General features: G+C 33.2%; 1 protein-coding gene across 16 annotated transcripts in view; it reads left to right on the plus strand.

The window, feature by feature from the left end:
• LOC106882671 (inositol 1,4,5-trisphosphate-gated calcium channel ITPR1) overlaps positions 1–13,909 on the plus strand; it is a 312,035-nt gene that overhangs the window by 271,459 nt on the left and 26,667 nt on the right. For 11 of the 16 annotated variants that reach the window (XM_089347463.1, XM_089347460.1, XM_089347459.1 and 8 more), the window contains 6 exons: positions 3,203–3,380; positions 4,184–4,419; positions 6,351–6,551; positions 7,725–7,835; positions 8,220–8,315; positions 9,941–10,003. In XM_089347463.1, the coding sequence (XP_089203589.1) occupies positions 3,203–3,380; positions 4,184–4,419; positions 6,351–6,551; positions 7,725–7,835; positions 8,220–8,315; positions 9,941–10,003 (885 nt within the window). The remainder of the gene's footprint in view (positions 1–3,202; positions 3,381–4,183; positions 4,420–6,350; positions 6,552–7,724; positions 7,836–8,219; positions 8,316–9,940; positions 10,004–13,909) is intronic. The other 5 variants (XM_089347470.1, XM_089347475.1, XM_089347464.1 and 2 more) reach the window with 1 other exon arrangement.

A 13,909-nucleotide genomic window follows, 5' to 3' on the forward strand; every position in this document is an offset into this window, starting at 1 on the left:
TATTGTATTTTTGTAAATAATTCCCTGTAATCGAATTTTCCTTGTATTTAACATAAAGATTTATTTTGTGCGTGTGTGTATTTATATGTATATATAAATATAAATTAGAAATGGAGGTCAAAATAATAAATTGAACAATTAAATAATTTAATCATTAAATGATAAATTCATTTCAGTTTTATTATTTTATACAAACAAATGGCACATCTAGTAAACTACAGCTGTTTCTACACCATTAAAAAAAAAACAGGTTTTTCAAGAATAATAAAATACTGTTTTAAATATAATGAGGTTTCATCAGACAGACATGTCTTCTTAAATATCTTATGAAAAATAGCAATTGAAAATTTTCATAACTGCTAACACTTTTCAAAATAAACCACTTTAAATATATATATATATATATATATATATATATATATATATATATATATATATACTGAACAACAAAAGAAACCTCACACTGTAAAAGATTGTTTTACACATGATATTGAGATTATATAGATTTTATCACATTTCTGGGTAGTTTGACATTAGGAAGATATCACTGACCCACAACACCACTCTCTTTTGAAAGCACAAGGATGGCATGTAGGGTTCAAACTCACTCACCCTTCATGAACATTGTAATGCTCATGAATATATCTTTATGAAAAGCATGATGCAGGGTCAAAACTTTGACTCACTGAGTATAAAAGGCACCCAAATTTACCAGCCTGTCATTCGTTTCCCGAATGCAGCAAGCATGCCTAGACTGACATGAAATCAGAGGGAGCAAGCTATTAGACATCTCCATGCTGGTCAACGTCCATGGATCATTGCTAATGACTTCAGCTGCAGTATTCAAACATTCAAACAATTGAGCAGCTGAGGAATGATACAAAGCCACAAACAGCATGGATAATTGTCCACACAGTGGCTGATCAAGGATTACGTCAAGATTCCTACCTGTATCGACAGCACTTGCAGGACCAATTCTAGAGGGCAACAGAATCAGCTAGGTAGACCATAGGGAGTCACCACAGATCTATTTGTGCAGTGACAGTTTGCCACCAACTGAGATCTTTCAATCTGTCTTGTCAACGTCCAGCTAGGAGCCCTATCCTCATAGATCGTCATCAACAGGCACATCTGCAGTGGGCTCAAAAACGTCAGAACTGGTGATATCAGCAGTGGAGGACTGTAGTCTTCAGTCATGAAAGTCAATATTGCATTTCTGTGGTAGATGGCAGAGTTTGGGGAAGAAGGTGTGAATGTCATGCTGATGGCTGTGTGGGGGAGAGAAACTCATAAGGAGGACAGAGCATCATGGTATGGGGTGAGATTGCACTCAACCAAAGACTTGGGTTGGTGGTCTTTCAAAACATTGGCCAAGGCTGGGGCAACATTGGCCAAGGCTGGGGCAACATTGGCCAAGGCCAGGGAGTCACCGTTGCTTGCTACATCAACCAAGTGTTGAGACCTCACATTGTGCAATATTTTGTCCGTCATCGGAATCACGTGTTTCAACATGACAATGCCTGTGCCTATATTGCCAGGTTGACAACAGACTTCCTCCAACAGCACAACATCCAGATACTGCCATGTCCTGCCCTAAGTCCAGACTTGAACCTCATAGAGCACCTGACAACTGCAGCACAACTCACTGCAAGTTTTAAAAGAGTGTGAGCTGCTATCCCCATGGCCTTTATCAGTTGTTTGGTGTATTCAATGCACATAGGATGCCTGGCAGTAATAATCGCTAACGGTGGTCACACAAGATATTTAATTCATCTCTTTGGATCCAGGATACCCTGTCATCACATGACACTATGTGATGTCAAACATGTTTCAGGAAATGACATTTTATCATTAGGAAAGAATGGTTTCTTAGTTAGCACTCTTCAATCAATACTATGGCAGTCCGTTAATAAACCAGTTTCTATTTAGTATATGTGTGACGTTTCTTTTGTGGTTCAATATATATATACATACACACGTAGAGAGGGAGAGAGAAAGAGAGGTTAATCAGAACAAAGGAACTGTGACATAGCCTTCACAAGTTCTGTAATACCAATGAAATGTTATGGTGAAGAGTATATAGGCTGTTCTTAAACATATTACTGTCTGGCTTAACTGGGTAACTTATTCCATCAACTATATTAATACTGCTACTTGGTTTTTGGGTTCCTTTAATCAGGTATATTCAGGTGAAAGCTTTGGGACCAGGATAAATTGCCCTATTTCTCCTGCCAATTTAGGTCATGAGTACTACTTTTCCTTCACTGATTAAGTAAATAAAAATTAGTAGTAATTATAAGAACAATAATGACATGTGTTTGAATGAGAGTAATTTTTAAATGAATATGAATACATTACTTTTAACAAAACGATATGTCATGGCTCAGTCTCTACAAGTTAGGTTAGTAAACTCATTGCACTAAATCACTAAAGAACTAGTTCACCATTAGGTCATGAATCCAAGCATTGTCACAACCATTATTTCATGCTCTTAGCCAGGCACATTTCTCTTATTACCTCACTATATACACTTGTAAAAAGGTAGTATTCCAAATCTAAAGGTGAGTAATTGGTATTAGAAATACTGTGGTCAATACTTCAACCTCTGACTTAGTATCATGATTGTTCCAGGTTGAAACTGGCACTGAGAGAGCCTGCTGCATATACTTGAGAATATTTGGATGCTGCATGATGATAATCCTAACTTATTCTAGTCCTCAATTGTGGCGTTTCTAATGTTGGTGAAAAATGAGCATTTTGTCAGGTGGTTCTCTGTAGATTGAGTTCTCAGTGGTCCATTGCTGCAAAATGCACCTCTCTCTATTGCAGTACCTTTGTGCCATGAAATCAAGATGCTAAAGCAAAGATGGTGTTAATGTGGTCATTGCAATTGATCACTACCTAAATCAATTTGTATAGAAATTTTCACTACTGACTGTGCTTCCTAGAAAGGTAAAATAGCTTGCTGTTACTAGCTTCTACCTTTTGTTGATGATGGGCTCAGGTTGTGAGGCTTGTCTTGTCTCAGGGTTTACTGGGCAGAAACAATTTGTAGTACCTAATTTAAAAAGATGTAATAGCAGCCACTCCATCATGTAATCAGTCTGTTTCTCTTGTCTGTCCTAGTTTGATATTGTTAATATCAGATATTAAAATATTAAAATCATAGCAGTTAATTAATAACATAATGATATACTTTCAGAAATCTTTATATACAAGATTGACTAAAGACAAAAACTCTGAAATATATGTCAAAGTGTTTTATGACAAGATGCGGGAAGCAGAAGCTGAAATAAAGAATACTATAATGGTTAATACCAGTGATACATTGAGCTGCAAAAAAATAACGACCAATTCACCTCAGAAAGAATGTAATAAAGGTATGCAAGTATTATTTATTATTAATATATGATATAATTATTGATAATTTAGATAAGCTCTGTTTTTATATGTATGTGTGTACATATAAGTATGTGTGTGTACATCCTGACACCTCATTACCACTACCTTTTTCTCTCTCTTTCCAGCTAGAGTAGCCATGTATCTCCTCTACAGTAAGACACTGTTCCTATCATACTATTGTGTCTCAACACCTGGTATAAAATAGCTTCCTCCTTCAAAACTGCTGACAGAATCATTAGCATGCTGGGCAAAATGCCTAGCAGAATTTCGTTTGTTTTTACATTCTGTGTTCAAATCCCACCAAGGTTGACTTTGCCTTTCATCCTTTCAGAGTTGATAGAATAAGTACCAGTTTAGTCCTGGGGTCGATGTAATTTATTTACCCCTCCCCCAAAATTACTGACCTTGTGCTAAAATTTGAAATCGATATGTGCATACTGGTCATCTCTGTCAAACCAGTGTCGATCTCCACATTCTCCTCTTCTGCATTATCATCTCGTCTGTGACTGCTTTAATTTCTATTTTCACTATCATTCTCATCAGTTCCTCTATCAGCATATCGTCAGCCCCAATACCATCTCTGTTGCCACTACCTCACTTCTTACTACAAATCCTTCACTTCATTTCAACAATATTAATTCAAAGTTTTATTTCCGAGAAGCAAAAGTGAAACACAGAATAAGAAAGATTTTTTTTTACACTGCCTGAAACTAGATTTATCCAGTTTTCTTTCCTTTGAATATTCTGGAATTTCATGTCTTTTCTTTTACATTTTTCACAGTTAAAAGTGTTGATGGTATATCCATCATCAGTAGTGAAGGAGACAGTTCTTTAAGCCGAGGTGTTGGTCACACTGAAGAGATTGGATCTGGGGAAGAGTTTCATTCTAATAAGACAACAAGCTGGGAGGAAACAATGATACAAGATAAAAACAAAGTGTCTCCCCAGATTGCTGTACTCCAACCAATCTTGAGATTTTTACAGCTTCTTTGTGAAAATCACAACCGAGATTTACAGGTAGGTAGCCAGTCTGATAATCAGTTTGACACTGCTTATACTGTGTAACAACATTTTATTTTTATTTTTTGTCTTTGGTCAGTAAGTGTTATTTCCTATTTGCTTCTATCTAGAAATCAAAGGAAATGATTACTATTCCCTTCAAACTTTGCTTTTGAGACCTTGACATGAATGTTTTAAAATTGACCTATTTTCCATTACATTTCAGACAGATTCATCACTGAGTGGCTGAAGCAGAAATATCATTATAGCAAATATTCTGCTCAATACCACAGATTTGCTTATCAGTGACTTGACCATAACCATTTGAGCATGTCCCTTACTGGCTGACGACATGTGCACCTCTGATCATGAACAGGAGTAGTGGGAGAGCATCATAACCATGTGTTCAGAGGGATTCGTTGGGGTTTGAATACGAGGGGTTACCCAAAAGTAACTGGAAACGTTCTCTGTGCGACAAGCCCATTGTAGTTCAGGCTTCTACCACTGGAAGTCACTTGATGCAACCCTCAGGCATCAGTATGCTGACCATTGTTGTTAGGTGAAGTCATTCTGCCATGTAGTGCATCTTTGTTTTACAGTGCTTCTCCCCTTTTTGTTGATTTTTGCAATGGCTGAAACAAAAGAACAGCATGCTTCTGTGAAATTTTGTTTTTTGCTGAGGAAAAGAGCAACCAAAACAGTCGTTGTGCTTCAAACAGCTTACAAAGATGCTGCCATGAGCAAGACCCAGGTTTACAAGTGGTTTTCACACTTTAGAAATGATCACTTGTTGCTTGAAGACCAACTTCATTCAGGGCAACTATCGACCTCCCGAGTGAATGAAAACATCAGGAAAATTCATGAACTGATCTTGGAGGACCATCACTAAACAATTAACAAACTTGTTGATATGACTCGTGTGTCTAGGAGACCTGCCAACGAATTTTGAGTGAGGAATTATGAATGAAATGAGTTGCAGCAAAATTTGTGCCTTGCTTGCTCATGGAAGATCAAAAGCAGTCATGACTTAATGCATGTCAGGAACCAAAAGAACAGTTGGAAGTTGATCCAGACCTTTTTTTGAAGGTCATCACTGGTGACAAAAGCTGGTGCTACAGCTAAGAGGTGAAGAAAAAAAACGATGGAGACATTAAAAGGCATCACTTTGCAAGAGTTCCAGGGCAGTTTCAAACAGCGGAAAATGTGTCTGGACTGATGCATTGCCTCAAATGGAGAATACTTTGAAGGTGATAAAAGTGTAAACATGTAAAACTAAATGAATAAAATAATCTTGCAAAATTCCAGTTTCTTTTGATTACCCTCTTGTAAATATAACAAAAGTAAAGTTTGAAGGAAATATTAGCCATTTTTCATACTTTCCAAGGGTAAGCAAATAGGAAATAGCATTTGCTACCCAACCCCAAAGAAATTGGGGTTTTTTTCTGTTTTACTTCTTTGTGATTGTCTTCGTTATAGAAGTTATCTTAAAAGTACAGCTTATCAGGAACAGTAGAGTATCAAACTTTATAGTATCTAGTTTTGTAGCACTAATTTATAGGTTAAAGTAATGCCAGGCTTTTCTTTGAATTGCACGTGCCATCAGTATACTAGACTAATTCAGTACCTCAGTTTCATAATCACCTGACATAATATCATGTTTGAGGTTGCCTTAAGAACTTTTTGGTGGGAACACTGTTCTCTAATGCAATGATTAAGTGAAGATATATGCATACCTTTTTATTTTATGTATTTATATATTTTTTCTTTTACCATTTTTATTGTTTAACAAATTGTGTTCTTTTCCAATAATTTTGCTATTAAAAATGATTTAAAATAATAAAAATATTCAACCAGCTATACCTAAACCCTTATTTCTTTTGAAAGAAATTATAAATGATTTCATAAAAATATCAAATTTCAGTCTAGTTTATTTTTATTTGTTCCTTCAGAATTACTTAAGGAGTCAGAACAACAAATCAAACTATAATTTGGTGTGTGAGACCCTACAGTTCCTTGACTGCATCTGTGGCAGCACAACAGGTGGTCTAGGTTTGCTGGGTTTGTATATCAACGAACAAAATGTCGATCTCATTAATCAAACATTGACAACACTAACAGAATATTGTCAAGGACCTTGTCATGAAAACCAGGTAGGCAATTCTTCATAATTTTGTAAACAAGAAGTTCCTTCAGATTCATAAGTGGGTTACTTCTACAAATTTGAATCATTAGAGGCACTGGGGGTGACTGTATACTTAAAAAGTTTGCTTTCCAATCACATGGTTTTGGTTTTGTCCCACTACATTGCTCCATGAGCAAGTGTCTTTCACTATAGCCCTAGGTTGATCAAAGCTTTGTAAGTTGATCTGGTTGATGGATATTGAAAGAAACCTGTTGTCTGTGTGTGTCTTTATCTTGACATCACATGATAGCTATAAGTGAGTTGTCACCATCATACAAGGAGTGTCATTCATTTCCAATACCCCACAAAAACATGTCTGGCCATAGGGAATATTACCTTGCTTGGAAACATGTGAAGGTTGGCCACAGGAAAGGCATCTATCCAATGAAAATCTACCTCAGTAAACTCCATCCAGCCCATGCAAGTATGGAAAAGGGAACATTAAAACAATGATGAAGAAGAGGAGGGAGAGAGCAGTTTCATATCTTTTTTGATTTATTAGGATGCCATTCCTAATACTAAATAAATGCTTAATCTTAAACCTGGGTGTAATTCCTATTTTCAATTTAATTTTTTTTGTCTATAAGGAAGAGAAGGAAGGACTGTTTCTATATTTACAGGTCTTCCTAGACTGGTGAGAATGATTCAGATGATGTTCAGTTTGAACTTGTATAGGTTGTTGTGGGTAGCAGAGACTTAGCCACAGCTGTGGTTCCAGTGATGAAGGATTGGGAAATAGAGTGTAGTGTGGGATTTGGTTGGTAAAACAAATCCCACATGGTGAGAGAATAACAGATGGTGCATTGGATGATGTAAGTGAAAGTGGTGTGCAGCTAGCTGTTGTGGAGCAACATTTGTTACTGTTCTAGTTGTAGTAAAGGAGGAAGAAAGGGGAAGCAGTGCATTTATGAGAGAGAGTGGTTGTAGTATGTATGCTGGTAAGCAGTTAATGTTTCTGATGTATTTTGGCCTATTTTAGCTGTAGTTTAGGTTTTTGATGTTGTTTAGCATCAGCCCATCTCCAGATGCATTTGTTCTTATGACTTTTTCATAAGTTATAACTTACTTTGGGTTTTCAAAAATTACATATCGCATTATATTCTATTATATGCTAAAAATTTTTTTGGCTTTGATTTTTCAGAATGCAATCGCCATGCATGAGAGTAATGGAATTGATATAATTATTGCACTACTACTCAATGACATCAATTCCCTTGGCAAACAAGGAATGGGTTTAGTCCTTCGACTAAAGGTATTTCCAATTTAATCTATGGTTTATCAAGTGCATTATTAACAATTTCTCATAAATTGTGCAGAACATGATTTACTTTTGCCAATAACTCTATCAAATTTTCCATTCTTATAGCCATGCATATCTACAATAGAAATAATGAATCAAATTGCTTCAGACGTAATTTTTAAATGATATCCAGTATAATTTTCATCCCATTTCTTTTTTGTTTTGTTTTCTTTAAAATGATAACATATGGTTCTCATGATATACTGAGATAACATAAACTATAGACTGTGGTGAGTTGTTACTGAGAATTAATTTTATGACTATGGAAGGTTATCAAAGACAGAATTTCCTTTCTCTTATGATCTCTTCCCAACATTATTTAAATGTTCTTTACAGGACAATGCTTCTAAATTACTCTTGGCAATCATGGAAAGCCGACATGATAGTGAGAATGCTGAAAGAATTTTGTACAACATGAATCCAAAACAACTTGTAAGTATGCCTTAGATATGCTGAACTTATATCACTAATTCTGGAATAATATCTATATTTCTCCTAATTTTGTGGATATCTGTAGCTATGGACTTGCTCTCTCTTCATATATCTAATGAAGGTCTGAATAAGTTTGATATCAGCATTACTTTTGAATTAACAGATACAATTTCAGAATGAATAAGATACCAACTAAATAAAATTATCAATAGTTCAGTGGAGAAGTTGATTGGATTTAAGGGCAACACACTTATATCATTTTCTTCAAAACATTAAAAATGATTTTTTCTTATGAATTTAAAATGATTTTTAAGTATTATTTCATGAATTATTGACACAGATAGAGATGATAAAGATGACAGCAGTGATTTTGGTGGTGGTGCTGGTGGTGGGAGCAGTAACAGCATTGTGCTTGTTTAATTTTTTGCGTTGTAATAAATGTGTGCGACTGAAATTACAATTGTCCTCATTTTTGTATTTCACCTGATAAAGTGATGAAATAGGTAAATTATTTGAGACAGCATCAATTCAAAGTATCAATTTTGAAAAAAATAAAAAACATAAAGATTTCAAAAGGCAAGGATAAAACTATGATAATATTTATGTAAACTTTCTTAATCAATGTTTATTTGTTCCTTAACACAAACATTACAACCATAAATTGATATTTATCAAGATATACTTTAACCTTTTTAGCTTCCAAATACTAATACTTTATCTGAATTGAAATTAGATTCTTAGTGGTACTTTGTTCTTCCCAAGCTGGAAATGCTGACTGCCTCACTTATTTTCTTCAATAATAATCATTTAAATATTATGGATTTTCAGTAGAATATTACATATTTACATAATAGACAAGTTTCCTATCTGGTAAGTTTAATAACAGCATTAAGCTAAATTTAATGCTGGACTTTGAAAGTATCATAAAGGTCTGTCAGTGTCCAAATCCTTATAATTCAGTTTCAGATGTTTCTATCTCAGAAAAAGCTAAAAAAAAAAAAAAATTATAAAAAGTGATATAGTTTTACATCAATCGGAATGCTGAATTGAAACTACAAAACTTAGAGAAAATATTTCCAAATGCAAACTTACTTATTAAGGAAATATGATGTTGCTAACCCAGGCTTATTTCTCTTTGTTGTTGTATTTCTGTGGCCTTCATGCATGATTCTTCTTTCTTCTCAGTTCTCTTTATGTCCAATTTTTTTTCCTTTTCACATAACTATTTTGAAAATTTCCACCTCTTTGCTTACATCTACTGGCTGCCATACTGAATATATTTCTTTCACATGTAAATATTCATATCATATTTATCTTTATTTTCCTTTCTTGCTCTACTTTTGTCATAAGTACTTTTTCAGTTAAATTTTACATTCCCATTAATTTATTTTCCACTTTTTGTCAATAAATTATTTTCTTGGTAATCCATACAAAATGAAAGCAAATCTGCTTCTTATGATTTCTCAAGATTGTCCTTAATCCTTTTTTTTTTTTTTTCATCCCACTGCCATACATATGGTATCAGTTTGTATCATCCATTTGTTTTCACAGTTTGCCTGTGTCTGCCTTTACATCTTCTCACTAATTGATGTTTGCTGATGCTTCTCAAAACTGCATTCTTGCAGGTTGCTGCTATTGTTATGGTGTTTAGGCAGGACATCCTGGATGAAAACTCACACAAACCTGAGGTGCCACTGCTAAAAGATTCTTGCCTCAAATTTTATTGTTTGCCAGCTTTTCCATTTTACTTTCTTTGAATGAGTTACTTGTAGAGACTGCATGCTTCTGCTTAAAGTCAAGAACCATATTTTCCTGGTTTCTTTTTTCTGCCAGTGTCTCTTTTACTGCCAAGTTTCAAGTGATCTGATGTTCATTGCTAAATAGATAGTTTGCTTTTATATTGAAATCAGAAAAGGTTTAGCAAAATATTTTGTTTTTCAGCTGGTTGTTTTCAACATTTTCTAGACATTTCTATGAATTATACTAGAAATTTTGTTGTTTTCCTTCTTTTAAACTTTTTTATGTATTTCAATAGATTATATTTTTCAGTTTGTCAATTTTATTTCTTTACAACTACATTATCCTTAATGTCTTGTATTAGATATTCTTTAGCAGATCTGATAACACAGCCATTCTGATATTTCTACAGAGATTCACAGGAATTTTTTTGTGGCATCAGATCAAGTATTTATAGAAGTTTATCAGTCATCTAACATTTTTATCTTTTTGCTTTTTTTAAATCCAGTTTTGGATTTATCTGGATTTAATTTTTTAAAGATCATTTACAAATTACAAATTTGAAGGATTTGTTTCTATACTGATATGAAACATCATCTTTTATGTTTGCTAAGACTTCTGGAAGATTTATTGGATATATATATATGGGAGAATAATTTTACCTATTATATTTGGATAAGTCTTTTTTGCAAGATTTGATGCAGTGATGTAGAGAAGATTAATACTCCTCCTGTTTATGTCCAGTAAGTTTTATAGAAGCCTTAAAATAGGAATGCTGTTAGAATATAGTTTTAAGCACGATTCATTTGGATAACTTTTCTTTTAACTCATTTTAACAAAATTTAGTTTGTAAATAATTGTTGCTTACAGGAATGAGCATAGAGTTGGCTAGTTGCTTGCTGTCTTGAAAGTTTTAGAAAAATATGCTATGCTTTTAATATTAGTCTATTATGAATTAAGCTGCTACATTAAATCTTAATATTTTGGAGTTGTACTTGTCTAGCAAGTGAGTCTGTGTTGAAACTGCAGTAAGTACATCATAGAAGAGTCATTTTAACCATTTGTTATCACACAAAAAACTGTTAAATTCACTTTTGATTTACATTTATGAAATGTCAAAATTTTTGTCAAACAACTGTGAAATTTAAAATAATAGTTTTTGTATGTTTTTAAATGGTCAGAATGACTCTTCCATAATGTAATTTTAAAATACTAAGAGTTCTCTTTGAAAGAAAAGTCTTATCAGATGAGATCAAACTTTTAGTTAGAACAAATACCATTGTTAGTTGTTAATTAAATTTCCAAAACATTATTTGAAGAATTCAAGATTTAATTTAGATTTAATCAGTTTTATTTCTCATGTAACATAATGTAAGAGTGACAACAGTTTATGATTGTTTCTTTTCTTTTCATTTTACTGTAAGCTAGAAAATCTCTCTAACATGTATTGGTAATAAAACTTTTAAGAGTTTGGCCTACTGAAGTGTTAAACTAAAGACTACAAATGAAAGTCTTCAGCTCAGTAATCAAAATATTACCAAAATATATTACTGAACCTTAATATTTTCTGTTCAGTTGTTACAAAGCTTATAAAAGACTACAGTTACTCCCTATTATAAATATTTTAAGAGTAGGATCCATTCAAATGTAACATAAGAATCTTTAAAGAATGGTTTTGTTATATTAGTTGCTTGAAACTAAGAGACCTGGATGCTGTGTCATGTGAGAAAGTGGCTGAGAACTTTGAACATCATTAGTTGGTATGATTAAAACAGAACATTTTAGTAGTTGGTAGTCAAAAGAGATGGTACCTTGAAAAGGCAGAGACTTAGGATTGGATAAGTGTTGATAAAATAGCATGAAGGTAAAAAAGTAGTTAACATTCAGGAGAGTACAGCCTTTACACTGATTCCCATGTGGACCCTGGCTGATATTAGAAGTTTCAGTTAGGTATCAGTTTACAGTAGAAAATATTTAAGGATGGTCAGAGAGAGAGAGAGAATAAACAGTGTATCTGTGTAATGTTTGAGGCATGATGGTGAGGTAATCTTTGCTGATCAGTCAGGTGACCTATACAGAACTGATCTTGGTATGATTTGTCAGAGTTATTTAGAGGAACATTTATTCAAAATATATCATTTGGTATTTTGTGAAGGGATAAATGTATTTTACATATATTTGACTAATTTAGAATGAAGAGAAAGTCTTTGATTAGATTCTATAGTTGAGTATGTCTTTAGTTCATATGCTCATTTCTTTAATTTATTAGTCCTAGAAAGGAGGACTACAAGAAAGTTTCATTTCACAAATTTTGTACAATGCTTTATATTCCTTGTTTAACTAGTGTTGGTTTACATGATCTTCAATTAGTATGTTCAGTTATACAACAGTCCTGAGGGTAATGTATTAAGTGCTAAAGATATTGATGTAGAGTTGCTAATTTGTATGTCTAGCCAAGTACTAAGAATGCAGTTTATTATTCTCACAGGATGAATTTTTTTTTTGTTTTTTTTTTTGTTTTTTCTTCTATACAGGCACACACACACAGGGGTAGGGGCATCAGTCTGGGTTTTTTGTTGGGTTTTTTTTTTTTTTCATTTCAAAAGTGCCCCTTTATTCAAAATTTAAATATATACTTCGAATATATATTCTATTAGCTTTTGTTTCTCAGCTATTGGTTCCATTACTGCTCAATCAAAAAATATGCAAGTTGTCCAACTTGATTCACCAATGTGCAAAAACTAAAATTAATGAATGTTTTTAAGTTAGTTAATAATTGATTAAACAACATATGACTTTTACATTTGAAATTAATTCTAAAAACAATATGGTTTTCATTAAAAGTGAATAAAGATATTTAGATTATTTATTACAAAATGATGCAACTCTTTCACAGGGATGACAACTACAATGGACCCTTCTTCCCTGGATAATACTCTTACTGTCACCTTTTATTAATCATGTTTGGTTATGTGTCTACTTTACAAATTATTATGATTACATGAGAGTGATGGGACTAAATAAGAATTCAGCTTTCAAAATTTTCATGAACTACAAAGAAGCCAATCTCTGAAATTCATGTAATAAATAGCCTGCTTGATTAGATTTATTATTTTCATAATCAAATAGGTGCTGCCTCACCAAAGAAAAATAATGACAAAAATGTTTGAATATATATTTATAATACATATGTATCATCCTGGTAATAACAGAAACATTGTAACTTGTCTGACATTGACTAATACCTCAGAATGTATTTAATCCATTTAAACTAAACAATGTATCTGACTAGTAGAAAACAAGATGTCATAATTCTTAACATTGGGAAAAGAATCCTTGTTGACAATGAAAAAGTGATGAATATTTTCAAGTACAGGAAAAATTTTAAGTGCAGGAGAATGGTATTTTGATTTACTAAATTATATTGGTTTCTGTATTATTCAGTATGGATTTTGTCATAGATAAAGAAGGCTCTAATATTTACATTTGTATTTTGTGATAAGGATCAACATTTTTTTTATTGCTACATGAGAGCTGTGACTCTCATATTAAATAGCTCACAGTATATTTCTTTAAATTTCTAATTTATATAGGTGCACATGGCTGTGTAGTTAAAGAGAGTGCTTCCTAACTACATGGTTTTGAGTTCAGTCTTCTAATGTGGCATCATGAGCTAGTGTCTTCTACTATAGCTCCATACTGACCAAAGTCTTGTGAGTGGGTTTTGTAAATGGAAACTGAAAGAAACCTAGTGTATATGTGTGTATGTGTGTGAATTCATATTTTCTCATCTGAACACATTTGTTCATTGATTGTAAACAATGGCTTTGCTAGCAGTGTCATTTGCTTGCAGTCCA

Source organism: Octopus bimaculoides, chromosome 2 (assembly GCF_046866305.1).
Source record: "Octopus bimaculoides isolate indiv1 chromosome 2, ASM4686630v1, whole genome shotgun sequence".
Taxonomy (NCBI): Eukaryota; Metazoa; Mollusca; class Cephalopoda; order Octopoda; family Octopodidae; genus Octopus; species Octopus bimaculoides.